Source organism: Trematosphaeria pertusa (assembly GCF_010094035.1).
Source record: "Trematosphaeria pertusa strain CBS 122368 unplaced genomic scaffold BU26scaffold_4, whole genome shotgun sequence".
Classification (NCBI taxonomy): domain Eukaryota; kingdom Fungi; phylum Ascomycota; class Dothideomycetes; order Pleosporales; family Trematosphaeriaceae; genus Trematosphaeria; species Trematosphaeria pertusa.
In genome coordinates, this window is record NW_022987215.1 from 706,300 (window position 1) to 732,693 (window position 26,394).

Below are 26,394 nucleotides of genomic sequence, written 5' to 3' on the forward strand. Positions count from 1 at the left end.
CCAAGCATACCAGGAATGTGATTCGAACTTGCAATCCCTCGCTCCCCATGAGCTTCCAACCCAAGGCCTGCCCCGCGTTCCGCAACAGCAGCCCTGCCAGTAAATTGGCACTCTGCTCCGCCACCACCATGAAGCTCCAATCACCCGCAAACAGCGCCTGCACACCTTACTTCATGTCTTGGAGCTAGCGGCTGATCGCCCTCCGTCATGCACGATGGACTCGGCAGCGCTCTGACTTTCTTTTGACGTCCCGGGCTTCCGTCCCAAGCAATCATCAACCGCCATCTTCGAGCACCCGAGCATCCTTTGCAGCAATAGCAGCGTCGCTTTCAAAACATCGCATTCTCATCCAGCAAGCTCATAATCTGCTGATTCCCGTAATACCAATCACTCAGCTCGCTCCCTTGAACCCCACCCACATCCAATATCCCGGTCCCTACCTCCATCCCGAAGTCCAACTCGCCCAAGGAATCTGGTAGATTGTAGAGCAAGGTTGGGTCTGCGGTGAGCGAAGACGTAGCGTTGGAATCGAAGTAGAGCCGCCCAGCCTGGCAGAGTAGCTCATACAGTCGGTATGGGTGTGTGATCGAAGACTCTGGCGAAGCAGACTCGTCAGGCTGCAGCGAGGCTGCGAAGCGATCTAGACGGGCTAGGTCGGTGGCATCTAGAACCTGGACGGCGCGGGTAAACAGGATGCTGAACGGGACGAAGGGGCAGTGCAGAATCGCCCTGTTCGATGTAGCAGTCAGTTTAGAAAGTTGGTGACGGGATGCCATTGGTCAGCTCACCAATTAATATATCTCGTCACCATGAACGAGTCATTCTTGCAGGCCCGTACATCCCTCATACACTGATCGTGTATGTCCAAAGCATCGCGAGCAGCCGCAACACACTCGTCCAAAACGCCGCCTAGGGAGTTCGCAGCCATTGGAATGGCCCTAAGTATCAAGCAGAGCAACGAAGATTCGCAAATCAGGTCGCACCGCAGATACACGACTCGCATCGGATCCGTTGCGACGTCGCCGGGGTGGTTGATGGCATCCTGCGACAGGCCGTCAGCGAAATCAGGGATGAGTGAAAGCATTGAAGGCATACTGAAATCTCGCCGTTCAATTCGTGGATCAGTGCTCGCAGCTCTCCAGCGAGCGCCCCAGCGATATGTCCGCGTTCATCACCCGGTCTCGATAAGCCGGTCGGGCTGTAGAGTTGATCGTAGACCTTCCCCTGGATCCTCGCAAGCCTGACCTGCCGTGACTCTCCTGGGTAGCCAACCGGTAACGTAATCTCAGCATCGTGGATGTTAGACGATCGGCCGAGTCTATGCGACAGCCCTCTCTCCATCTTGTACATACTCCAAAAGAGACGCTCCTGAGCAGCTCGTAGAGGCCGGTCGTTCTCTCCTGAGGAGCGGAGGCGGTGATATCCCAGCGTCTGGCAAAGATTCGCGGCAGCCGAGATGAAAGTCCAGGCCGTTGTACCTTGAGAGTTTTCAATCGCGTTGTAAGTCTGTTCTTTACCATTAGCGAGCATTCCTCGTCCGCAGGTAATGAAAATACGCACCCCAAGCGTCAAAGCAGCAACGACCTCCATAGAGGCGGGTAAGAGAAGCGGGAGCCGCGAAAGAGCGCTATGGAGGTTCTTGCGACAGAGTCTGCAGTATTCGCCGTAGTCTCGACGCCCAGATACAACGACGTGCTCAAAGAATACGTAGGATAGGTAACCGTTGGCTAGGATGAAGTCGACCTCCGTGTAATCGTCAACGGCAAAGTAGACCTTTTGACAGATGTCGGTGAACTTTTGTAGAGGTAGAATCCTGGATATCCAGTCAATTCTGGTATTCGACTCGTGATCTGATGTTCGTGTTAGGGAGCTTGACTTCCATTGGTAATCAGCGACGAACCCTTAGCCCATCGCAGTACCGCGACTACAGCCTCCAAAGGAGGCATGGGAGGATTGGCCAGATCTTTCGCGAGGCCGGAATCCGGAGTTGGGCCTCGCACGGAAGCAGGCCCTTCCAAAGCCTGGACAAGGTTTCTCAATGATGAAACCATTTCGCTCGCTTCAGGCCCGTCATTTCTTAGAACTCTATCTTCGACGACAGCTTTGACAAAATCGACGATATGAGCCGAATGATTCCACAGTGTTTCACCTTCGTATGCAGAGACGGATTGATGTTCACCAGGTAGTTTCATCGAACGAGCTCGATTGAGTTGCAAAAGGGGGCTAGCTGCATGCTGTTCTTCATCTAGGGACACGTGAAGACCCTGTAAAAGAAGTTTGATGCCATCGATGTCTCTTGCAATGCCGTCGATTTTCTGTTCGCTAGATCGTTAAGACCAGATGAGTACTTCTCCTGGAGGAGTCTACGCCGGATGGGCTCACTATTGTGCTGATATCAACACCCTCTGCTTGGGACTTGGTGCATTGGATGCCACTGCGCTGTGGGTGCAGTCGAGCCTAGCGGAGGTGCAATTCGAACATGGTGACCCTCTGTCACAGCCGATCTGCGCGATGGTGATCCATTAGATTCCCATTTCTTTCTTCGACGTGCGAGATCGGAACGCATTACTTTTCGAGCACGACATTGATCACACTGATCGTCAAATTTTAGCTTGCGTCGATAGGAGAGTACCACTCTAGAGCTTACTGCGCGGCGGGCGATTGCTGGGCGGCTCTTTGAACGGCCATCGGTGTCGTGTCCGCGGAATTCCATGTTTCAGCCACGTTCTGTGATGAAAATCGGCTGCAGTGCGGTGTGGTATGGCCATCGACAGTAACACATGCTCGGAGAGCGAGGTAGGAGTGGTATTGCTAGAGATGACAAATGCAGCGATGTTGCCAGTTGAGACGGATTCGCGCGGGTTTCCGAACGCCCTTACCTAAGGTGGATTCCGGGGCCCTGATTGGCTGGCTGATGCTCATCCTCAGTCCAACTCAACGTCCGCGGGCTTCCATTGCCTGAAGGAAGTGGCCTTGCGGATTACACTCGAGGAGCCTTGGAATAGACGGCGCCCTATGCACCATGGAGTCGGACTACAAGTAGCCATGTGTCCTCTCCAGGAGTCGAGTTACTCACCACATTTCGCCTACGTCAAATCCGTTCTCAAACATTCATAATGGGCAACAATATCCTCATCACCGGTGCCGCAGGCTACATGTAGGATCCGCCCACGTCCTGATTGCCCCTAACTGATACAAGCACAGTGGCGGCTCTGTCCTTGCGAACTTCATATCTCGAACAAGCGGCCCGATCAAGGCGGCACAGATCAGCGCCGCAGTTCGATCGGAAGAGCAAGCCCAAAAGCTCTCAAAGCTGGGTGTCAATGTGATCCAAGTCGACCTCGTCGACGAAACGGCCGTGAAGGAAGCCGTGCTGCGCAATGAGAGTGCGTCGAAACCCTAGAACTGTTCGGCTAGGATGCTCACGATGTCTTAGTCGATATTGTCGTGCATACAGCAAGCGCGATAGATGGGCGAATCCCATCCCACCTGATCAAAGCCCTTGGTCAGCGTCGCAAAGTCAGTGGAGAAGAGACTTACTTCATCCATGTGAGTCTGTCTGCCATCTACTTTCCAACAATCTGTTGATTCCAAGACAGTCGTCTATAACCACGCTCTTTTCTGAAGAAGGCGGCTGGCCGTATGGGCAAGTAAGGGATACCGATACGGTTTTCGAAAAAGAGAAGGAGATAGGGGGACCGCATCCTGTTCGACAGGTGAGTCGTGCCATCTTCCTGGATCATCCCGTTGTGCAGACGCGGTTTCTCACCCTCCGCTCAGACCAATATCCTCGTTACCGAGCAAGCCAAAGCACACGGTGTTACAAGCTTCAACATCGTGGTGCCGCACGTCTGTGAGTAGTCTTGTGACTGTATCTTTGATCAATTGAACCAGTGCTGAGGCTATAATAGACGGAAGAGGCAGCGGCGAGTGGAGGAAGCTGTCCGTGAGCATCCCGGCATACGTCCGAACTAGTATGGCGCACAAGATCGTCTACAAATTCGACAAGGATGGTGTAAGCCAGCCAGAGTGACGGTAGTCTCCTAATGAAATATACTAACACCCTGATAGCACCCACCCGCAGCGCATATCTCAGACCTGATAGAGCTCTATGCTCTCCTCGTAGAGAAGATCTTGCAGAAAGAGCGGATTCCGAGCGGCGAGGAGGGCTACTACTTCGCAATGGCCCATAGGACTCCTTGGTGGGCCGCCATGGACCGCATCGCTCAGTCTTTGCATGCGCGTGGTCTTGTTGCAGAGTCCAAACCATCAATCTGGCCTAGCGACAAGATGGCGGCCGACTATCTTGGGTTTCCGGTCCTGTACGTGCGTGCGATGGGGACCTCTAGGTAAGCGCCCCTCTCCACCGGCATGGGCATGTCTAGCTGACGAGTGGCCTAGTGGGGATCTTGTACCTGTCAACGCATATCGGCTAGGATGGAAGCCGAAGTGGGACGAGGAGCAATTCCTGGCGAGCATCGACGATGAGGTCCAAGCCGTGCTGGAGCTAGACACGGTCAAGGCTACCATTTTTGACCTGCTGACCTCTGCGGATAAGTGAGGAGGCGTCTTAGAGCCCGTCAGGGCGGAATCTTAAGGATCGTCTTTCGCTTTCAATTCTATGTCCGACAATTGTTCTCTTGCTCCTTGCTGCTCTTCCGCCGCGGCGAGCGACGGGTTGTGTTCCTGTGTGGAAAGTGAGACATCTGACGTTATTTGCTTGTGTCTATGTGGATCGCGTTGCAGTCGAGCATTTGGCGAGAAAGTGAGGTCAGGAGTATTGACGCCTCGGAGGCTGCAATCGGTCCCGCGGCCCGATCCAATGGGCCGGTCGGCAGCGGCCGCTACGCCATCACTCTCAAAGTTCCACTACAACAACTCTCCCTTTCTCGACACTCGTCAAATTTTATTTAGTCTTCTCTATTATTCTCTAGCTAGACTTCGTGTACACATTCTCTCCCCGTCCCTTCCAAAACTTCCCAAATTGAATCGCGCATCCCATCCCATCACCATGACATCACTCCCCGCCATCGACTCGCTCCCACACCTCCCAGACTCCGACCTCACACAAGTCCTTGACCTCCTCTTCGAGCCGTCCCCACCACTGCACGAGCTCTCGCTCCCAGTCCTCCGCACAGCAACCTTCCCCAGCTACCACACACTAATCGTCGCCGTCAATGCGCAATTGACTGCGCTAGCGCACTCCGATAAGCCGGAGGATGTAGCGAAGCTGTCGGAGATCCTGTGCTCGCATCCGCGGCTGGGAGAGAAGAAAGTGGACAGCGAACAGAGTCGGACGGAGCAGGCACAGTTGCAGACGGGTGGAGAGGAGGAGACGGAGAAGCTAGCCGCGTTGAATCGCGAGTATGAGGCGAAGTTTCCGGGACTGAGATATGTGTAAGTGGTGTTCGCTAGCATTCTGCAAGTGCACTGGGAGCTATTGCCTTGTTGATGATGTGATTTGGTTCTGCTGGCGAAGAGAGACGCTGATTAGTCTGCAGTGTCTTCGTCAATGGCCGCTCTCGGCCCGTCATCATGGAGAATATGAGAGCCAGGATTGACCGCGGCGATATTAGAGCAGAGCGGCAAGAAGCGACTCAGGTGTGTAAGCCTCTAAGTTTCCCAATCGGACGCTAGCTCACGAGGTGCTAGGCAATGTGCGATATCGCTGATGATCGAGCTATCAAGCTCTTAAAAGCGCCTGCGAACAGCGATGATCTGCGAAATCATTTCCATTCTGGCATTCGGGGAGATTGATGGATGGGCGTGCGGGTTTAGTAGATGCGGAGTGTAGATCGATGCAGCTGTCATTACCGGAGTAAACGAAAAGTCGGTCGTGAAGGGAGAGTTTCGGACTGCTTGGATCGTGAGCGACCTTTATATTACTCTCACCGCGTCCGGGATGAACTTCTTCTTGAAGAGGGTTCACAAAAGGAATTGAACATGACAAGCGTGTAGTTCCTTAGAGTGTGATCAAATCAAGAACAGAGCAGTGTACTTTCATTTCAACCGGCCCTCCAGTCCCAGAAAAGTGAAACCATCACTCATCCTAGGCCCACGCGATGCAAAGAGACATGACCAAAGTCACTGCATGATAAAGCCAACGAATAGGGGTATACAAAGGTAAAGACAGACGCGAAAGCCCATATACCCAAAAGACCCACACACGTAAGCCACACCAACCAATTCCCCTAACGCCAATTTCCCGCAGACAAATATGGAAATGTGAGTTGGTCTCCAGTTTTTCGTTACTCCGATTGTGATGCAGCCAGCCTAGCCCAATCCGCCCGTGGATGCCAAAATTTTTTTTATGGAGCGCCGATGCGATGCGTAAACCTTCCGGATGTAGATAGATAGCAGAGACGATGCGCTGCGCAGCTTGTGGAGCGCCGTGGAATGGTGGAAACGCCGGATATCGATGTGGCGGAGGATAGGAGATTCGTACAGAGGGTATATCGTAGAGATGCGGGTGGTGTATAGCGTGGGAGGCGTGTATAGGAAGCGTGAATAGGAAGCATGAATAGGATGCGTGAGCGCCTAGCATTTGACCGAGGCGTGATAGGCGGCCCTCATGACCCGAACTGCATGAACATGAAGTTCCGCTGCCGTTCCTTCTCTTGCTCCCTGTCCCCGTCCTCCCGCCGCAGCAGCACTTCGGGGGGATCGAGGAGAGGAGACACCGGGTCCCTTCCGGTGCCCCTATCGTCCACCGTAACGGAAAAGGGTGCGAAGTTCGGCGACGACGAGGTAGGGCTCACGACCGGTTCTAAGGGAACTGAGGAAAAGTTTGGCGAAAGGGGGGCCAGGACGCCTTGGGCGGTTGCAAAAAGTGCCGGGAAGTCAGGAGACGTTGATGATAGTCGGGTCCCTCCAGAAGCCTGCGGTGGGTCGACAACGAAAGCGCTTGGCCAGACAGCGTCCGCACCGTGGTCAACCTGGTCGTAATCTCCTACGACAGGCTCGCCCGGGTCCAAGACGCTGAAGTCAGAGTAGAAGGTCTGAGGCGGCGTCTTCTCTGCTTCAGTGTCCCTCCTACTCGGACTTGCTGCAGGGGCGGAGGGCTGACGCGAGGATGTGGAGGAGTGAGCGTCCTCGCGCACCTCCGCATCGTAGTCGCCTGTCTCGTATTCGTCGTCGAGATGAGCATACGGATCTGGGATGTCGTCTTCCACGTCGAAAGCATCGTAATTAGATAGACCAAGGGGTGATGGTGGCAAAGGAAGGTACGATCTCCGCGGTGACGTGGAGCGGGGTGGCGAGTACGAATATGCGTCATTCGGTGAACGGTACTCTGCGACACCGTCCGCGTCGCGGCCGCGCAAGGGTGGCGAAGGAGAAGGGGAAGCGGTAGGAGAGCCGTCGGGAGAAGGACCTGATAGCTCGAAGTGATCTCCGCTCCTGACTGCATATGCCGGCGGGAACGAATCTCCTTTCGCCAACACAGGCCGGGTGTGCGTGTCGTGGCTGCCATATATGAAAGCCAGTTTCGCCAGCTTGAGCTGCTCCTGCTCCCTTTCTTGTTCCACCAGTACTCTTCCAAGTGACATCTCGGTCTCCCGCGCTGATATAGTCTGCCGCCTGATGCGGTTCAGGATGGCAGCCTTGCGTAGCAGATTGCGACCCAGTGCTTTCTGCTTCGCCCACACTGCAATCTTAGAGCTTCCTCGGTCCACGATGTTGGTAGCCGGGTGCGAGAACTGAGGAGACAGCCGAGACGTTATGAGGAACAGCCTCAGCCTCCGCTTCTTCTTGTGTAGAGACGAATGTTCACCGTCCACGTCTGCGGCCGCTCGACAACGCTTCCTCGGCCGGGGAGGGGACGGCCGGGATGGAAAGGAGAGAGCCATCTCGGGCTGGTGTGCTATCCGGAAAATGAATACAGGGTCCGCTGTATCATGTGATGGAAAGGTGAAACTGATATGCTGGCTCGAAATCGGTGGTGTAGACGCGAAGGGCGATGTCATCGTCCTCGGGCGGCCCGCTTCCTTCGTCGTCGGCTGGGGAGCGTTGAGGTGGAAGCCCGACTCGACATACTCGCTCCGCTTGTCTGTCGTATGACACAGAGATCCGGGCGTCAGAGGAGGAGACAGCACGCCAAGCCGTTGTTGTACATCGGGACGAAACCCAGCCAGAAGTAGGTGCGGATGCGGCGGGAAAGCTAGCAATTGGCGTGGATCGGAGGGAGTGCTTGACTCGCAGCCTACAGGCAGGCTACAAGGACGCCGAGAAAGCATGTAATAGCAATGCCCCTCAAGGCATCACGAGACCCGTGTTTCCAAGCCCGAGTGCCGGATTAAATGAAAGACGGAACGTGGTGTCGGCACATGTGGGCCGTTGGGAGCGGACGATGGCTGGAGGCGTCCAGGAGATGTGATGAAGGGAGGAGTGAATTAGTGAATTAGTGACTTTAGGTGGAGGCGCCTAATAATAATATCTCTCAGCAAGTGGGCATCATTCTTGTCTGATGACCCGAAGCTTTGGGCAGTGCGGAGAAGAACCTGGCACCCCAGATGCAAGCCTGTCCGCAGCCCGCCCTGTGCGCGTGCCTCGAAGACCCTTGGTCTGCGAGTCACCCTCCCATTGGAGCACACCACGAAGCCGCATGTTCCCCATAAGAAGACGCAGGATCGAGCGTTGGCAAAATCTGCAGAGTCTGACATTTCCTCGCCATCTGTGAGGCTACAGGCACGTCGAGGCGACGAAAAGTGCAACCACTGACGTCGATCGCGCAGTGCGCACGCGAGCGGCCCCGTTTCGAGGGCAAGGAGAAAAGGAGAAGAGCGCTCCAGACGGCACCGTGACGGCGCGGAGAAAATCTCCAAGTGATCGAATGTGCGAATAGAAATGAGGCTGGCAGGGCCCAGGGTCCACGACGTTCGAGCAACCCAGGTCCTCACGTCTCTCGAAGCGGAAACGCGTTGCGACTGAGGCTGTGATCGACGAAGAGTTTTCCCTCGCTCCTCCAACGAGAGTGCCGGAATTTCTGCGCCTCGTACTACTTGTTCTTGACGACAGTCAGCCTCCTGCCGTGACGTTTCCGCGCTGCGAGGGCTGTTTTCTTCTTCTGCTCCCAAGGGCAGCGAGCATCGTCATGCAGGCCCTGCGAGGGAGCGGATGATGGCCCGCGACCCAGTTTTGATCAGCCTGGCCCTGAGAATCTGGAGCCTCCGATGTCCAGGGACTGGCTTCTGCGCTTCTGGATCAGATCGCCCCGGCTCTCCACCCTGTCGAGTAACGTTTTGCATGCGAGCGGGACTGTTTGAACAAAAGCAGTACTTGCCCCCATTTCCTCGCAATGCCTCGAAGCTTCACTTTCGCTCAAATCCTGCTGTTCAGGAATCGGTGTGCGAGAAGCCCTTGCAACGGCCACAGTCACAGCAGTCTGTCACACTCGAAGAATCCATCGCGATGCTACCCCCGCTGGTCGGTTGCCTTGTGACGTCTAGCCCAACCGCTGAGAGCTCTCGGTGCCTGACAGCTGTCAGACTGTGAGTGAAATAAAAATTTTCACTGCCGTTTGCGGATTACGAAGCGTTGCACGCTGGCATCCGGCGCAGCGTTGGCTCTCGAGCGGGGATAGCCTCCCAATCGTTCACTCTGCTGACCGCCGCCAATCCGTTCGACGTCTGCGAGTGGTGAGTAGTACCTTTGATGCTGTACGACACCCGGGTCCTTCAACCTTCTCCGCACCGGAGGCGCACTGCTACGTGCGACATCGCTCTGACCTGCATTGTGGAGTAAAGCTCCCGCTCCACTCGACGCCGTGCATCGTGTGTTGAAACGCCCCCGGTGGCATTCTTTTACGTATTGCGTGCTTCGCTGTCGTGTCTCGCAGAGGTTGCACCACGACGTCGTCGCTGAGTGGTCTGGAGCCTGTCCGTCACCACCGGTCACGAGACTCTAGCGTTCACATCGCGCATCGGCGCACTCCACCACCCTCCGGGGTCGTTGCCTCGGCATCCACATGCACCTACAATCGTCCAGGTACAGTAGTGTACATTGCCTCCGGTGTCCTGCCAGGTACGGCGCTACACTCTCGGTTTCGCTTGCGCCTCCTCACATTTCTTCTTCGACGCCCATCGGATGATGTTACGAGGCCCGAGCCGGCTTTCTCCTTTCTTCAGGAGAAGAAATCACGCAAAGAAGCAATGCCGTGAGAAACTTGGTTGCACATGCTGTGAACGAAACTTCGCGACTGCCAGAGTCTCATTGGCTGCTGCACACTGCACAGCATCCTTGACAGAGAGCAAAACAGCCCTGGAGCCATGCGAGGAGAAATGTCGCCGCCGAGCGGAGCAGGAGTGACATTTCCGTAGCCAAGACCTACTCCAGAGCACGAGCTCTCCGCGCCCAGACAGCACGGCGCACAGCGCAAAAGGAAAGCTAAGCTGGCGAGCCTTCTCCTCGCAGGTTTAGCAAAATGCCGCGCTTGTCGATATTCAATCGCGTAAATTGGCCGTGTGTACAGCGCTGTACCACGAGGTGTGATGGCTTGCAGTGCTTTTGCATACTCGTCGCATATGCTTTGCAGCTGGATAAATTGGACGTCGAACTCTATTTCCACTGCAGTATAGTATACGCCAATGGTCATGTTCAACGTATAGTGTCCACGTACGTCTACGATGGTATTCACGAAAATGCGATAGTGCGCGGTGCCTTGCACAACGAATGGACGGCGGAGTAACGGGCCAAGCTGGGCGTTGCGGGAGGAAGACACCGCGTCCCCGTCCCGCTCCGTATCGAAGATCCTAGAATAGAAACCCATAAATTAACGATGCTCTTGATTATCACTTACTCTCCACGATATCGCTCGCAGTCGTCGCTCAGCAGCTCGCGTGCAAAGCACTCCCGGAAGAAATCAACCCGTAAACACGTACACCTCCTGCGTTGACCCGCCGAACAAGTATGCAGCCCGAATGACGAAAGAGAGCCCGGACCGCCTGGTCTTTGCCCGCTATGCAAGAAGAATCGAAGAACCGAGGTATATGTACAAATCTATACAGCAGATGATGGCTAAGCGTTCGGTACTGGCGGGCTATACCCTCGCTTTCATCTCAGGCGAGAGTATCTTGTCTTCGACTTTCCTCATCAGCTTGTTCGTTTGCTCGGCAAGCGTAAGGGTGAGAATCTACTAAGCGTCAGCATATCATTCCGGCCGTTCCGAGCGTGCGAAGGTGTTGGACGCACTGTGTGTGGGAGAATGCGCGCAAGATGCGCGAAGTAGCCCTTGTACACGGCCAGAACTCCCTCCGTCTTGATGGTCCGGTACAGGCAGTCGAACGCTGAGCTGTAGAGGTTGCCTGTTTGGTTGTACATTCGCGACATAACGGTGTCCGGAGGGTGCATAACGCAGCAGACGACGAAGCCGCTAGCGGTGCTACTTGCAATGTGTAGTGGCATTCCCTCCTCCATCCCAAGATGCCTAACTAACCGCCTCTTTGCGAAGAAGTATGTAGGCAGCTGTACGGAGCTACCAAAGCCAGTGCGGACCATTGCTGGCACTACACCTCTGTATAGACCCCTCACGCCCTCATGGTGCCATATCTGCCTCATGCCATCTATCGCGTTCTTGTAGTGGTGCTGCGTGCCGACCGGGAGGAACGGCGAGAAGGATTGTAATCGCGTCTTGACGAGGAAAAAGGGCGAGCCGGCTGCGGCGCCGAGGATGCCTGATGCGGCGCCTGAGAAGAGGTTGATGCCGAAGGACTGGACGGACGAGTCTTTGTAAACGGCGTTGGTAATCGTCTTGCGCACCGGCTCGTAGAAGCCCAGCCGGCAGCCGTTGAGGGTCATCTGGTAAACATACTACGCGTTCGTTAGATATCGCGCCATGAGTCTCCATAGTTGATGTCCCATACTGCACATCCTAGTCCTCGCAGCAGTCCCCGGGGTCCTTCATTCTTCAAAATGACACCAACGCCGTGAAACACGCCTTTGTATAACCGCACTGCCTCTTTCTTTGACTGGAGCTCTCCCTGCAATTGCAACCTGTACCCCGTTAACCAAGTGCGCATCGTGAGCGCCGACGCGTCGCATACCGGATCTTGACCGTCTCGAATCCGTGAGTAACCGTCACAGCACCGCACGCCGCAATGCCTCCAGCGATGAAAGATCTAGGCAAATAGAGCATCAGACTTCATTCTCACAATGCCGGAGGACGGCCTACCCCGTGGTTGTAGCCATTTCGTGGCTCTTGCCTCGCTTTTCACGCTCGGAAACTGGACGAAAGCGCAACCCACGCCGCTCACTTTTCGAAGATGTTGCTACCGAGACTTCATAGAGGGAAGATTGCAGTAAAGAGGGAAGAGGCAAGAGGTGGCGCCAGGCGTGGGCACGGCGCTGATGGTGAGAATTTCGCAAACTGATCTGAATAATCTTTGGAAGTGAATTCCCGATTCCGGAGGTTTGCCGGCGCAGGGCCGCCGACAAGCGAGGGTCCAAGCTCCCAGCTTCACATTCCGCAGCTTGCCATTTGACTGTGGGGAGCTCTGCAAATCCCCAAGCGCAGAGGGAGACGCACTCCTACTCTGGGCGTGCCAACCACGACCAAGAGATGCTACTTGAGTGCAAGTAGCCCACCGAACCACCACCATGGCGACGGGATCAGCCACTCCCGGCGCCCCTCCACCCCCAGCAGGCCCTCCGACGCAGAAAGTTAGCGACGTCATAACAGCCTTTAGGCCTTCGAGAGTGAGCTATCCTACCATTTTAGTATATCGCGCATGTGTGAATGCTAAAGTAGTGTTAGCGCTTCAAATCCCCCAGCCCCAGCACCTCCATCACCTCCCTCGACTTCGACGACACAGGCGAGCTCGCCATCGTAGCACGCGACGACGACACGCTCCAGATCTACAACTGCAAGGAGGGCAAGCACGCGAAGGAGCTCAAGAGCCAGAAGTACGGCGTGCATCTCGCGCGCTTCTCACACCATGCGCAGAGTATCATCTACGCCAGTACGAAGGTGGACGACACAATTCGCTTCCTCTCTACGCACGACAACTCCTACATCCGCTACTTCAAAGGGCATACGGATACGGTGACCTCAATCGGACTATGTCCCTCCTCTGATCAGTTCATATCGTGCTCCCGCGATAACACCGTCCGGTTGTGGAACCTGCAGTCGCCTAACTTCTACGGCCTGCTCAACCTCCACGCTCCCTATCTTGCATCCTACGACCCCTCTGCTACGGTTATTGCCATCGCGTCTCCTCCCACACACTCCGTTCTTCTCTACGACGTGCGCAACTTCGACAAACCGCCATTTGCCAGCTTCGACCTGATGGAACTTGAGCAGCGCTTCCTGGGTCCACAGGGCGGAGAATGGACAAAGATGGAGTTCACAAATGATGGAAAGAGTCTGATTATCAGCACAACGGGCAGTGGCCACTTCGTCCTGGATGCCTTCTCAGGCGAGATCACACACTTCTGCTACCGCAAATCCGGACACTCGGGTCGCCTCGCCCCGGGAGCAGCACCCCCAGGCCACGGCGCAAACGCAGCGAATGGAACAAGTGCGGCACTCGGACAGGGTGATGTTTGCGCAACTCCCGATGGCCAATACCTCGTAGGCGGCAGCGGAGAGGAAGGACTCCTCGTCTGGGACATTGCGAAGGCCCCGACAGCGAACAACTACCTCGAGCCGATAGAAGCGCTACCCGGCCACGGCAAAGCGGCAATCGTAGGATACAACCCGAGGACGAATCTCATGGCGAGCGCGGATAGGGATCTCTTGCTCTGGCAGCCAGACCCGGATCTCATGATGTAAGAGGACGTTGCATGAAGAACATTTTGATCTTTTTAGTTGTTCTACCTTGGCAAGATAGGATACTAACAGGTATGTCAAGACCAGATGTGCAGCTGGCGAGGATGCATGGCCTGAAGATCGGAGAATGAGCCGGATACAACGGGAGCGCAACGCGCAGGCTTTGGGAAGGAACGAGCGCGTGCTCGGGCAGGATGAGCAGCTCCGGCAAAGTAAACTCGAATCTCCACTACGGCCAAAATGGGAGCCGGCCGATGATCCCGGACAGGCGGCTTTCAGAGTATTGGGAGAGGGTGATCTAGTAAGCTCCGCGCGCAGCTAGTGCACATTAGCAGAAATATTGGAGGAAATGATAGAAAGTAGACAGGCATATTCGCCGCCTAAGCAGCGTCCTGCTTCTTTGCTCGAGATATCTGGTGATGCGAACGTCTTCCGCCATACTAGAACCTCTGGCGTCTCCAGGATCATTCGTCATGCTCCCGCCCTTGAGTATTACGCCAAGTTGTACCGTACACGGAGCATGTTTCTTATCGATTCCGGGGCTCAAGTGCTTTGAACGCCTTTTAGTACGTTTGCGAGCGTTCCCATATTATTCGTCATGCTCCCATCCCTTGGGTATCATGCCAATGGGCTGCGGTCTCCACAGCCCGATCTTCTTCTGCGGCCCCCGCATCTTCATCACCGTAGCACCTTCGTTGCTCAGTGACAGAGACCGTGCCCTTTCAACGGCCTGTACCTCCATCTCTTCCCCTCCCGGCTCTGGCGCCACTCCTTGCACTCCCTCGCTCTCCATGGGCTCGTCGCCCTTAGCGGCCTCCAAGATCCTGAGCCACCCTTCCTGTCCCGGTGAACTCTCTTTGAGCAATGCCTCTACCAGCTTCAGCGTCCAGAACGTGGGTGCCGCGAAGCACAGCCCGAGGACGTGGTCTCGCAGTTTCTGTTCAGCATTCAGAGAGCGAGATCGAGGGCGTTTCGAGCGCTGGCGTGCTTGATGCCATTCTTGCGAGGAGAGGATGTGCAGCAGCCACTCGTACAAACCTTCTCTTACCGGGTCTAGCTCGGGCCTGACTGTGCCCCTCGACGTCGTCGCGCTTATGGCGCTAATCATCCGGTCGAGCAGCGTCCGAAGAAAGGAGGATGCAGATTCCGAGAGCGCGAGCAGGAACGGCGTCCAGATGAGAAAAGCGCCGGACATACTCGTCCCGAGCCGCCTGTCGACGGGCAAGACAGTCGTCTCCTCGACTAGGAGCTCCACAAGTACGCCCTCCGTCCGCGATCTAGGCGCATCGAGGAAGAGATAGCTCGCCACTGCGCCCTCTGCCGCCTTCATCTCCCTCTCCACCTTCTTACTCTTGATCTCGCTCTTCCGCTCCTTGACATACGTCTTCAACACGCCCTGCAGTCTCCCCCTCACCTCTGCGCTCCCCAGACTCCCCGGTTCATCATGCCTTCCGCTCGCAAAGGCGGCGTCGAGATGCGACCAATACCATTCCCAGAGCCAGTCGAGGCTCTCTTTCGCAGCGCGCTTTAGCTCCGCGAGCGAGGGGAGGTGCCGATGCACGATGCAGTGCCGCGTCTCGAGGAGGGTGACTGGGAATTGGAGCGACTTTTCGGGGGGGAACCAGGAGGGGCGGTCGCGGGAGAGCTCGGTGCGCGTGTCGGATACGCCGGTTACGAACCTGGGATAGATTTAGAACGGGCAGCGTATGTAGGAATTTGCGGCAATGACGGGAGTTGTTCGGGAGGAGGGGTGGTTTCTTGAGTAGAGGGGTAACGAGAATGACAATTGGAGTTCTGATATGCGGAGTGCCGCAAGACGTGGAAGGATGTCCAAACTCCGAATTCTTAGTGAAATGAGCACTCCTACCTCGAGATAGCAGTAGCATACAGAAGCCGCAAAGCGTTATGCGGCAGTCTATCCTGCTCATCTTGCAGTATTGCATCCATGAGATCTGCCGTGGATTCCAGCAGAAGGGGTAGCTCTGCCTTCCGCAGCCGCCAGGCGAATATCTACACACTCATCAGTATCACAGGACGCCACCCGCATGACACATTCATGCCTCCAGCTTCCATCAATCAAACATACCTTGCCCACCGCTCTCCCCCTCCCATCCCCCTCCACACCCTCTCCCCGACTGAACAAATCCCGCCGCAGCTCTCGCAGCTCCTCCGCCCCGCGCCACGGCGTAACCACAAGCCTATCCTCCATGCACACTCCCATCGCCTTGGTGTACCAAACCGTCGTGCAAAGACCAAATAAAGAGGCGCTATCCCACACCCTCCTTCCAAGGTTGACCAGACTCGCAGCACCGCATGCACGTGAATGCGCGCGCGACGCAGTTCTCCGAATTTTCTTATCGATACTGACTCGCGTACGCAGCCAATGAGGCAGCCCCGCAGCTCAGGGCGGTGCATACACACCCAGACAGCTCACTTGCAGACATGCAGCACGACTGCGCAGTAGACTAGCTAAGCGGCTTGGAGTGCCTGGCGAACTGGGGGGAAACAAGGAAACTACGGCGAGCCCGGAGGTGAGACAGTGCTAAGCTGCTTCGCACGCGGGCTGCGCTGCCTCGGCAGTAGCGCAGACAGCTTCGGTGAAGGCTTCCGAGACGTGAGATTCGGTGTCATGGTAGGCGTTAGCGGCAGGCGTACCAAGCGACGGGCACGGCAGTTGCAAGTGATGATTGGAGTCGGTGTATGATGTAGATCTTGTTGTTTGATGGTTATGCTATTCATACATGCGTCATATCTCGCTGAGACATACATGGTTCGCGCGAGTCGAGCCGCTGGCTCCACTCTCGCTGACTGCCAATGAAGGCGAGGGGTATCTGTGTCAGTCCTGTAGTGGCCATAATTTTCCAAATGTCCCAAACACCAACGCTATGCTATATGCTGAAAAAGGAAATGCTGAAAAAGAGAAATTCCAAAAATGGGTGTCGTGGGCTCAGACCAGAATCGTTTGAAACTAGGCCGGCCGTCCTGCACTGCTGTTTACAGCCAGCCGTAGCCGATACCAGCGTCCCGCACTGGCATGGAAGGCTGCTTCAACTGTTGAAACCACCACTCCTTGCTGATGGTCTCATCCTCGTCGAAGAAGAAGCTCTGGCCCTCCATGCTGCCTGGTGTTTGAGGCTTGACGGTTACAGGCACCTGAGGCTGTTGGCGTGCGGGCGGTGGTGGCGGTGGCTCCTCGACGCTGCCCTCTGAGCTCGCATCGTCTGCCTCGCCGTCGTTGTCGTCATCGTCATCGTCCTCCTCCTCGGGCGGCTGCCACGTTTCCTCAAGCTTCAAGCCCTTGCCTGTAGCTTCGACGAGCCCCGAGCTCCAGGTCAAGGCCGGATCGGGCAAATCATAGAGGCCCATGCCGACCAACTCTTTCCCTGAGTCTTCCATTTCCTCGTCTGCTGCCTCTAGCTCTTGCTCCATTGCCGGATTCTGAATCGGGAGGAAGTCGGTTGAGCCGTGCTGCGAGTCCATGGCTTGGGCTTGATTCTTCCGCGCCCACTCCTGGAGGTACCATGGCATTGGTTCGGTGGCGGGCGTCGAATACGAAGACAGAGCATACGACGGGGTTTGCCAGCTACCGTCGGATTCCTGGGAGCCTCGGTGTGCCTCGTGGCCGTTGGGGTAGGCCGGGTAGTTTTGCACTGGCTCGGCATGCATTGAATTCCTCGCGGATAGAGAGTAGAAGTCGGAACCATATGCTGAGTTCCTCGAGGAAGCGGCGTAATGGCGGGACCAGTCCTGCGGTTGCGTATGTTCGAACGCTGCTGATGAGTGGGATGGGGCGTTGAAGTGCGTGGAGGCCGGGTGCCAGCTCATTGGTCGTGCGGGCGCTGGTTGCTGCTGGCCCTCGGTGGCCTCCTCCTCTCCGGTCAGGCCCATCATCATGTTGTAGTGGTCGTCCAGCGTTGCATAGAGCTTCGTGCCGATAGTGGTCTTCCGCCTCTCAGCGGTGCCGGGGCTGTTGTGGTTGCTCCTGGGCTTTTCGATGCGAGAGGCACGGCAGCCAGACTGGCTGGCAGAGCTTCGTGAGGTGCGGCGTGTTGATTGTGAGGCTGACATGTGTGTGGAGGGGCTGGCCATCTCGTAGGGTGATAATGTATAGGCCATGGTGGGCATCGGTGGATTGATATGTCGAAATAGTTTGCGTAGAGGAGCGCTGTCAGGTGGTCGAACGGGTCACAAATACCAGTCAGACCCGAGGGTGTGCGTAGCATGGGGGCATCTGCATAGGTATATGGGGTGCCAAGAGATATAGACAGATTGGGAAGGATGGATGGAAGATTTTGGAAGGCGGCAACCACGCGGCCCAAGCCATGGGTTGACGGCAGGACCAAGGCTAGGAGAAGGGCAAGACTACCAAGAGCGGAATAGATGCAGACCAGGAAGCGAAGGATATTGACTATACGGGGCCATCAAGGATGACTGGGGGGAGGAACGGTGCTGTGACGGCCGGTGGCAGTGGCACGGCTGGAACGCGGGCAGGAGCTGATCAACGAAGTCATGGTTGGAGACGCAGGCGACGAAAAGAAAAGCCAAATTGTGACCGAATCACAGGGCCGGCGGACGGAGCCATGAGCGCGCGGGTAAGTATCATGGCGCAACGGAGATCCGTGCAGAGTGCAGCATGGCGGGTTCGACGAGACAGTGCTGGACGATGATGCCGGGCGAGCTAGTGCGACCGGGCTCTGGGACCGGTACATACGCTGTACGGCGCGACTCAGCTGGGCCTTCTCGCGGGCCGGGGCTGGGGGTTGGGGTGTCGTGTGCGTGGGGCGGTGGGCGGTGGCCGTCGAGGCGGTCAACTGCTCCTACGCTGCTCGACTAGCCCGGCGCGAGCGTGTTGGACGAGCGAAGGAAGCAGGACGACGGTGCATGGCGAGGCCAGCGCTCGGCACCGCTAGGCCATGGCTGAGGGATGTGCACGACGTGCACGACCTCGCTCGACGCTCGACGGCCGCCGCCCATGTTTAGCCGCGCCAGCGAGTGGCATAATTAGCGGCAGGTGAGCCGGCGTGATACCACGCAGCTATTATTGAGGGGAGGACGGTGGAGGGGGGGTTCAGCAGGCGCTCGTGTCAACAACGGCAGGCAGCGCCGCCGCCAGGGGGGCAGGGGATGCCGGGGGCGCTGGGGAAAGTAGTTTCGGAAAGAGTGGAAGAGCGACGACTGCGACCGACCGCGACGACGTGCCATCCGCTATTCACCCCAGGCCTGGGCGCGCCAATGGTGGCCGCGCGCTGGGTCGCACTCGCGCATGCAGCCGGCAAACCGCGAAACCACGCTGCTGGCCCACGGCCTCCTCCAAGCGCGATCGGGGCCTGCTGGCGGGAGTCGCTGGGCGGCGCTGATTCGCCAGTCGCCAGCCGAACGCTTCCAGAAATCGCCATGCGGCCGGCCTGCTCCCTGTCTGCTCCCTGCCTCTCCCATGATGCCCCATCACAGGGCGATGCTCTTGTCGATGCAGCATCAGACGCCTGCACGCGCTGGCCGGGGTCGCACAGCCAACGGCGGCGCCGCACCGGAAATTGCAGCAATCAGCGCACCGCATTCGCCCGGCACCCGCAGCCCTCCAGCCTCGAGCGAGTCCTGCGCTCACCGGCCGCGACCTCCCGCTTGCCCTCAACCCCCGAGCGTGGGAGCGCGCCATCGCCGCGGATTGCGCCCAGCTGCCTCGAGTCTCCCATCCCTGCCCATACGCCGAGAAAAAGCACGCCGATGCCTCCTCCACCGGAATCGCGAGTGGAGCCCGTCGCTGAAACCGCTGCAGCATGCTAACGTGAACTTTGCGCAGCCTGCACGCTACAGCTGCCTCCACCGAGCCACCGGCGTGAATAATACGGACACGACACCGAGTCCTCCCAGCACAAACCCAACCCGTCTGACAGCGTGATCAGGCTCCCGGCAAAGACTTGTGAGACGGGAAGCCGTCATGGCAAAACGCGCGTTCACTTCGGTGCAGTGCCAGGACGCTTGTTGACAGCTTTTGCCCCTCGCCTGCCTCGCCTGTACGTGTTTCCTCAGCGTGCATAATGTATAGAGACTAATTACTATAGGCCGCCGCCCAAACCGTGCCCTCGCTGCCATGAAGATTTCCGAGTCGAGTTCGATATTGTGCAGCGTTGCCACCGTCGGCGCCCCGACACACCTCCAGCGACTCGCCGTGCCCCAATTATTGTCTTTAAGGGGTTCGTGATGCCTGCCGCTACTGAGATAAAGCGATCCCATATGCACAGCCGGATGGACTCGCTAACCGCGATGTTGGCCACCTGAGGCTGTCCCAACCGCAGAGGTCACCGAGACATGCCCTCGGGCGAGCTCCCACGGTGACCAGGCTCGAAGCGGTAATACCGTTTTTGATAACTCGATAACGAGAAATCCCCGGGGCGTGGCTTGTGCGATGCAGCCGAAGCGCCGATGAACCCTGGTATCGTCCCGTCTGGGTGATCGACAGCGGTCGACGCGGGCAAGGGCGGATTCAGGCGGCGGGCAAACGAACTGGCCATGTCAGGGGCCTCGTGTCTTGTCGCCATCTGGAGAAGGCGGGCCAGACAAAAACAGTGCATGCGAACCGATTTTGTGGACGTGCATGGGTGCATCATCACTGCACCGCTTGTTGACGTTCGCCTGGCTGCAAGACCAACGCCATCGAACTTCTGATGCCGATGCCTCGTGCTGACGCAATCCAATAAGAAAGGCCAATGGCAGCTTCTTCACGCCACTGGCTGTGAGCAAGATGCGCTTATTTCCCTTGGGCAGGCCCACTCAACTAACTGCAAGATGCGCAGCAATATACTCTCCTCCGATCTGGTCAGCGAAGCAGGAGAGGCGCAGGCGGAAGCACGGCGTTGCAGGCGGCACTTCCTGGGCCAAATGCAAATATGCAGCATGGCTTGAGTCGTATGCCATGTATCCGCTCATTATCGGGCACATCCCACGCATCACACGTCGGCGCGGGACCAAGGTTGCAAATGGCCCAGCTTAGGCTTCCCAAATCCTCTGTGGATAATTGCCTCGCAGTCGTACCGCTTGTGCATCACGAGACGAATGTGCTGGAACCTGGAAGTTGTCGGCCCGTGGACCATGTTCGAGATTGTCATGGCTGGCTTGCCAGTGCACACGCAACTGGTTCGGTATCGGATCGCGTTCGAGCTGGACGCTGACCTGCGTCTCGCATGTTACTGCGGCATCTCAGGTTGCGAGATGAGGTGGGCGGCACACTGACAGCCACGACAGCATTGTTGATTTCAGCGCCTGCGGAGGCTCGTCAATCAAAATTGTGAAGGGCATGAGCCGTGGTTTCAGCAGCGCCTCCAGGATCCGTTGGTCAGTCTACCGAAGCATGTGCGGGGCCAGCAGTTTTGAAATGCTCCACCTAGCCCAGCCTCAGCCCGGCAATCTGCAGCTCGGGAAGAAACCCTTTATGACGTACTGTACCCTCGTCCCACGAGAGGAGTGGGTCCGAACGTGGCGTCGCATCGTGGACTGTTAGAAAAATCAAAATGGCTGCGGCATGAGCGGCTTTGTCAACGACGCCGCCCCTAGCCATCTCACGCTTCGCAAGCCCCTGCGCTGGCATCCCCATCTAGCGCTCCACCCGTACGAGCTATTTGGAGCCCCTTCCGGCTGCTCAGGACCTGAGCGTGCGACAATGCGTGCCTTGCGAGGCGGCATAGTGGTGCTGCAGTGCGTCACCGTCGAAAACGAACGGAAGCCATCGAAACCGCCTACCTCCGTCCTTGTCCGGTTACACAAGCCCGACTAGGGACGCAGGAAGCGAGACGAGCACAAGTGGCATCGGTAGATTTCGTACCAGCGGAAGGCCGGCTGCATTAACCTTTGTATGTGTGGAGATCTGCCAGGACTTATAATGCTACGTGTTCTAGACTCTGTCTAGGCAGGCCAAACACTGAAATTTCACTTGCGGACAGCCGGCGCCGAATCCATGACTTTAATGTTCATGGGGCTTGCGGCACCATCCATCACTTTACAGTTTTGGGCCTGACTCAGCACTCAGCCAATCATCCGGCGCCCCACTGTCTTCTCCTCAGTCTTCGATTGGCGCCCAATCCGGAAATCGGTGAGCGTCCTTCGGTGCCCTCACGGCGCATGCAGCCTATCAATATCTGCCAGTCATGCGCGCCTTCGCAAGCAGAATCTTCCATGGCGCAGCGGTCCGCACATGCAAGCGACTGTGACAAACCCGAGGAGGCATGGAGATTGAGCTCGCTCTGAGCCTCCAACCAACCCATGGATCATGCAGAGGAGTCATGTCCTGGACAAGCCTGGTGTCGCGGGTGTTGCTGCTGACCAGCGAAATTCGCCAACCACTCAGGAGGCGGGCCAGCAGTTTGTGCAACATGGAAGGGAGCAACTCGCATATTAGGTCGCTCGCAGAACCAAGTATTGTCGGGCTTGCCTTCATGTGGGACGCCGTTCCCCTTTACGGAGTCTTATTCCACCAAATCAGTCTGGTGCCACGACAGGAGGTACATCTTGCAACACGGCCACGTCGTGTTCAATCGCTTGCCATCCTCGCCGGTGATGAAACTGTTCTTCGGCCGGGGTTGATCGTCCGGCGACAGAGATGACATCCATGTCTCTCCACTATGCAAGGTCAACCTTCCTGCAAGCGCTGCGCATCTCTACACCAAAGCGCCTCACCACTCCACCACTCCACTACCAGTCGTGTTTGCCCTCGCCCTGCCGCTCGATAATCACCCGGAATAGTCCTTGTCCCCGGCCAGGTGCAATTTTCGCGTTACATTACTTCAGCTTACGACGATCCCGCCGGTTGATCGTTGCAACACGGGAGGAGGAACGACGCATCCTTAACTAAGAATCAGGCGTCTGCACGGGCGCATGATGTTGCGGATGTGTGGGCTTCGGTGATATTACAGCCCTTTATACAACAGCTGCCTATTACCTTCACTGCCGAGGTCGGACCCCGTCAACCTACATTTATGCTTACTGGTTGCAGTAACACCACCGTAAGAGGCCTGTCTTCATGTAGGAAGCACACCCCGACTTAGCCGTAGCCGGCCAATCTTCGTCCTTGGTTTTCAAGGATCTGCGTACTAGACCTTCGCCTGTGTGAGTCCTACAAAATGTGCAGTGGCGCGCCCAAGTCACCTCTAAATCTCCTTCATGCAGCGCTTGGCCGTCTCCTGCCGACCGTGTGGAAGGGGATGCGTGCATGCAAGTGGCTGACGTCGCCGTCGCATGGACTTGAGTATCAATCTTTCCAAGGTTGCCATTCGGTCCGAACGTTACGCGCTTACAAGTGTACGACAGCCGGTTTCTCCACGCAGGAATCCTCCAACGGTACAACACGGAAATAATCCGCGGATACGGAGTCTGCAGCTGTCCTCTTGCAGCCACAGATCCGATGAGTCGCCAGCCTGTCTCACCAACATATTGTTCCCCCAGCCTAAATCATCCCACACGGCCGCCTCGACGATCTCTCGTTTATACGTATCCGAGTTCCTAGCTGACCGCCTGAAGCCTCCTTCTCTATTCTGCCAAGCTGCGATCGTAAACAACAGTCACCCGCAACCGCTGCGCTGCCGACCTTAGGAGATCCTAGTGGAGTGCTATATTTGGCTGGGCAAGATCACCTAGGATCGTAGAACGCCCGTCCGGCGACCCGATATTTGCCCTCAAACGACAGCCCTCTCACACGGCGGCGAACACCGCTGTTTGTCGGCATGGTCCCAACCGGCGGGCTGCCTTTACATGGACAGGCTGATGATGCAGCAAAAGTCCCGTCGGCAGCCGTAGTGTTACTCCATTGCTTTACGAAGCACACCACCTCAGCAAGCCAGGAATTCCTGAACCGTTTCAAACAGATCGCTTCACACATCCCCAGGCTCATCTCCACGATGCAGCGAGGGTTTACCGTGCTGAACGGCCTTGTTTCATCTCCAAATAGCTTTTTGCTTCTCCCGCGTCTGCTGCTGCTATTTCCCGTCGTGTCATCTCTCCTTCTCAGGCTGATTGCTGCAGCTTCACCGCGGATCCAGCGTCGTCTCCTTTCAGTTTACCTTCCCGTTTCGTCGCAGATGCCAGGCTTCATGCACATGCTGTCCTACGAGGAAGCTTACCTGCGCCGAGCGGTCCTTTGTAACTCGGTTGCGTTGGCCACTCGGAACGACAGAACACACCACAGTGAGAGAGGCGGCGCTCAAAGTCATGGTCGATGCCTGGGGTCGTGAAGGTTCCGCATGGCTTCGCGCCGATGCGGATCCCAGCGCTGGAATTGCCCTTCATCGCACGCTCTCCGTCCATCGTCTTGTCCTACTCTCCTCGTCTCTATCTTTCAGCTTAGTCAGAAAAGCGAAGCACAGAAAACTCCCACCTTCCTACGTCAAAGGGCGCCTTCAACTACCACGACATCTACTCCAGCGGGGGCCATATCATGGCTCACTCCAGCGGTCGCTACGAGACATTCTCTAGAAGCTATAGCTGCAAGTCAGATTTTTTCATTGACTATATTGAGTGCCCGCCTACTCGGAAACGGCCCCATTATCCACGTCAGGATTTCGTTCCAATGTCAGGTTTCTGTTCGAGGCTGAGGCGGCGGAGCGCTGCGTCTATATCCTTCGGACTCCGGGACGGCAGCCTGAGCGCCCACGTGCTGATCGGACTCACCCCAAGGACTAATCGAGCGCGCGTGCGAAGGACCCAACAGACCTTCTCGAAGCCGGAAGATTCGTTGCTCGTGCAGCGAAGGATTCGAGACAACGCGACGGCTTGATCGAGGAACTGCTTGAGCTTGCTGCAGGCGCGGTATGCGCAGGAGTGTCAGTGCTGTCCGAACCGCAGGCTTGTCACATGAAAATAGCAGCGCGTTTGTGAGCGTTGTTAGTATCTAGCGAAGGAGCGCATGCATGCGATGGTATTGTGAGGGCTTGTTGGACGGAGGGAGTGCTACATCCTTCTCTATCTGCAGTCAATTATCGATCCATCCCTTAACGTTTCCAAGCACAGCCAAGGACGTCTTCGCGGCGTCGAGTCCGGTAGGAGCGTCGCTGATTCTCCGTCCTGCACTTCAGCGATACTGCTTCGTAGCGACCCACGACTAGGAAGGATGATTTTCTCCAAACAGCTGGTCTGTAAGCGTTGGTCCTGGTATGATCCGTCCATACTCGAACAGGCTGCGGCATAGGTGATTTGAGACGGTTTCTCTTGCTCTCAACAGGCATGCTTCGCACTACGCCTTCCGTGCAGTGGGCAGTAGTATGAAGTATGCCGGACAAGTATAATCTGAGAGGTCTAGTGCCCAAACGAAGCTCACATATACAGATGAGGCTGCGATTACCTGGTAGCTGGACGAGGCCTCGGTCTCATCCAGCATCATGAAATAGGTTTCCCGCTACCCACTATGAACGGCCGACCCCATCCCAAAGGTTCTGCTTTCATTGCTGTTATATTGTCTCAACTTCCTTCAAAACGCGCACCCGAGGTGTTCGAGAGCCGCGGAATTTCGACGGGTCGCTGTCGTCACTAGGCCTGTTCTGAGCCTCCGTCTCAGTCTCGCGAGCGCCCGGCGCGAAGTTCTACGTCGGCCCCGAACGTTTTCAATCAGGGCCAGGCAGAACTACATGTGGTCAACCTTTTCTTCGCATCCGGTCTCCTTATCAGCCCAACGGACGCGTCGGTGTCCCAGCGCTATACTCTCAAGCATCGAGCTTTTAAAAGCCTCCCAATGCAGATCAACTTGCTACCGCTATCAATTCTCTCTTCGCGCCGCTGTGGAACAGCGTTCCGCTCGCTCCTAAGAAGCTCACTTTGAGCGGGCTTCCTAGTCTAACGACATCGTCCTCCGAGCGGTGGCTCCTCCCGTTTCCTGAACAACCTCCCCAGCGACGCGAAGGCAGGACCGTCGAGCGTCTCCTTTCGCTCTCCACTTCTTGTGGATCCTCTCTTTTATCTTCTTCATGCCCTCCTATCTTCGTCGCACCCTGTCTCATAGCCTACCTACGAACTCCGGGCTTCAAACTTTTTGTACACAGTCTAATACCCATGTTCGGGAACCTTGAACAAGCAAAACCGACTCCAACTTGTGGCCAGCAATTCGGCACGTCTATGAAGTAGGTCAGATAGCCACCTAGACAGTTCAAGTTCCTCTGTAGAAGATAATGAGCCAATACTGAGCTATCCCATTTCTCATCGTCGTATCTAGACCCCTTCTCCTAACTATAGCTTTCCCTTCACCCTAGATCATCTCCCTCATCAAAGCCACTGAAGCCTCTGCTCCCAGACTGAGCGCGATTATCCTCACTGTGATGTTCTTTGTCGATGCCGACATCCCTCAAGGACCTCTTCGAGCATATATATACGTCCCTGCTCTATGGGCTCGGATGCGCGCTCAGAGGGCGTCGTACGTGGGCTCTTTATCTCGCGTCGCATTGACTTCACGCTGCATCTATGTACTCAAGCGCATACTCAACGTTAGCACCAGACTCTCTACATGACTGTGCCATTCTCATAGCACCATGCCCTTGTGAACGAGCAAAGCTACGCTTTTCAACTTTTCGTGTTGACATCTAACCAGGAAGACGTACATTTCGATCCATCCATAGCACCGCGCTTGGGATATCACTTTTAAGCCCGACCTAGCCCCG

The 26,394-nt window shown here is 56.4% G+C and overlaps 11 protein-coding genes across 11 annotated transcripts; 4 read left to right on the forward strand and 7 right to left on the reverse strand.

Annotated features, from left to right (window-relative positions):
• Nucleotides 1-65: 65 nt before the first annotated feature.
• BU26DRAFT_246166 (uncharacterized protein) lies at nucleotides 66-2,293 on the reverse strand. The gene is made up of 5 exons (XM_033821076.1): nucleotides 1,901-2,293; nucleotides 1,561-1,850; nucleotides 1,096-1,506; nucleotides 789-1,042; nucleotides 66-729 (listed from the first exon to the last, which is right to left on the reverse strand). Exons 1-5 carry the CDS (start codon nucleotides 2,190-2,192, stop codon nucleotides 330-332), a joined length of 1,647 nt encoding a protein of 548 aa, XP_033686861.1. The 5' UTR covers nucleotides 2,193-2,293; the 3' UTR covers nucleotides 66-329.
• Nucleotides 2,294-2,980: 687 nt separating this feature from the next.
• Nucleotides 2,981-4,645, forward strand: BU26DRAFT_246257 (NAD(P)-binding protein). Its single transcript, XM_033821078.1, has 8 exons — nucleotides 2,981-3,157; nucleotides 3,205-3,386; nucleotides 3,437-3,549; nucleotides 3,600-3,716; nucleotides 3,781-3,853; nucleotides 3,912-4,015; nucleotides 4,072-4,349; nucleotides 4,402-4,645. Exons 1-8 carry the CDS (start codon nucleotides 3,117-3,119, stop codon nucleotides 4,559-4,561), a joined length of 1,068 nt encoding a protein of 355 aa, XP_033686862.1. The 5' UTR covers nucleotides 2,981-3,116; the 3' UTR covers nucleotides 4,562-4,645.
• A 224-nt stretch (nucleotides 4,646-4,869) lies between these two features.
• BU26DRAFT_516604 (uncharacterized protein) lies at nucleotides 4,870-6,003 on the forward strand. Its single transcript, XM_033828366.1, has 3 exons — nucleotides 4,870-5,397; nucleotides 5,502-5,601; nucleotides 5,653-6,003. Exons 1-3 carry the CDS (start codon nucleotides 5,012-5,014, stop codon nucleotides 5,755-5,757), a joined length of 591 nt encoding a protein of 196 aa, XP_033686863.1. The 5' UTR covers nucleotides 4,870-5,011; the 3' UTR covers nucleotides 5,758-6,003.
• Nucleotides 6,004-6,569: 566 nt separating this feature from the next.
• On the reverse strand, nucleotides 6,570-7,847 carry BU26DRAFT_561658 (uncharacterized protein; the record flags this gene model as incomplete). The annotated part of the gene is made up of 1 exon (XM_033832941.1): nucleotides 6,570-7,847. One exon carries the CDS (start codon nucleotides 7,845-7,847, stop codon nucleotides 6,570-6,572), a length of 1,278 nt encoding a protein of 425 aa, XP_033686864.1.
• A 1,959-nt stretch (nucleotides 7,848-9,806) lies between these two features.
• On the reverse strand, nucleotides 9,807-10,927 carry BU26DRAFT_246263 (uncharacterized protein). The gene has a single exon (XM_033821079.1). The coding sequence runs from the start codon at nucleotides 10,763-10,765 to the stop codon at nucleotides 10,121-10,123; it is 645 nt and encodes a 214-aa protein (XP_033686865.1). The 5' UTR covers nucleotides 10,766-10,927; the 3' UTR covers nucleotides 9,807-10,120.
• Nucleotides 10,901-12,373, reverse strand: BU26DRAFT_246240 (mitochondrial carrier). The gene is made up of 5 exons (XM_033821077.1): nucleotides 12,167-12,373; nucleotides 12,039-12,113; nucleotides 11,859-11,988; nucleotides 11,188-11,805; nucleotides 10,901-11,128 (listed from the first exon to the last, which is right to left on the reverse strand). The coding sequence occupies exons 1-5, from the start codon at nucleotides 12,181-12,183 to the stop codon at nucleotides 11,036-11,038; spliced, it is 933 nt and encodes a 310-aa protein (XP_033686866.1). The 5' UTR covers nucleotides 12,184-12,373; the 3' UTR covers nucleotides 10,901-11,035.
• Nucleotides 12,374-12,488: 115 nt separating this feature from the next.
• Nucleotides 12,489-14,167, forward strand: BU26DRAFT_451849 (WD repeat-containing protein-like protein). Its single transcript, XM_033824777.1, has 2 exons — nucleotides 12,489-12,690; nucleotides 12,749-14,167. Exons 1-2 carry the CDS (start codon nucleotides 12,592-12,594, stop codon nucleotides 13,763-13,765), a joined length of 1,116 nt encoding a protein of 371 aa, XP_033686867.1. The 5' UTR covers nucleotides 12,489-12,591; the 3' UTR covers nucleotides 13,766-14,167.
• Nucleotides 14,168-14,334: 167 nt separating this feature from the next.
• On the reverse strand, nucleotides 14,335-16,121 carry BU26DRAFT_246342 (Las1-domain-containing protein). The gene is made up of 3 exons (XM_033821080.1): nucleotides 15,849-16,121; nucleotides 15,630-15,772; nucleotides 14,335-15,441 (listed from the first exon to the last, which is right to left on the reverse strand). Exons 1-3 carry the CDS (start codon nucleotides 15,981-15,983, stop codon nucleotides 14,352-14,354), a joined length of 1,368 nt encoding a protein of 455 aa, XP_033686868.1. The 5' UTR covers nucleotides 15,984-16,121; the 3' UTR covers nucleotides 14,335-14,351.
• A 635-nt stretch (nucleotides 16,122-16,756) lies between these two features.
• On the reverse strand, nucleotides 16,757-17,806 carry BU26DRAFT_398723 (uncharacterized protein; the record flags this gene model as incomplete). Its single annotated transcript, XM_033822771.1, has 1 exon — nucleotides 16,757-17,806. A coding segment is annotated over one exon (1,050 nt), but the record flags the coding sequence as incomplete, so codon positions are not given.
• Nucleotides 17,807-19,084: 1,278 nt separating this feature from the next.
• On the forward strand, nucleotides 19,085-19,885 carry BU26DRAFT_246352 (uncharacterized protein). Its single transcript, XM_033821081.1, has 2 exons — nucleotides 19,085-19,776; nucleotides 19,825-19,885. Exon 1 carries the CDS (start codon nucleotides 19,197-19,199, stop codon nucleotides 19,659-19,661), a length of 465 nt encoding a protein of 154 aa, XP_033686870.1. The 5' UTR covers nucleotides 19,085-19,196; the 3' UTR covers nucleotides 19,662-19,776; nucleotides 19,825-19,885.
• A 3,496-nt stretch (nucleotides 19,886-23,381) lies between these two features.
• BU26DRAFT_502453 (uncharacterized protein) lies at nucleotides 23,382-24,055 on the reverse strand (the record flags this gene model as incomplete). Its single annotated transcript, XM_033826634.1, has 2 exons — nucleotides 23,382-23,773; nucleotides 23,872-24,055. The coding sequence occupies 2 exons, from the start codon at nucleotides 24,053-24,055 to the stop codon at nucleotides 23,382-23,384; spliced, it is 576 nt and encodes a 191-aa protein (XP_033686871.1).
• Nucleotides 24,056-26,394: the final 2,339 nt, after the last annotated feature.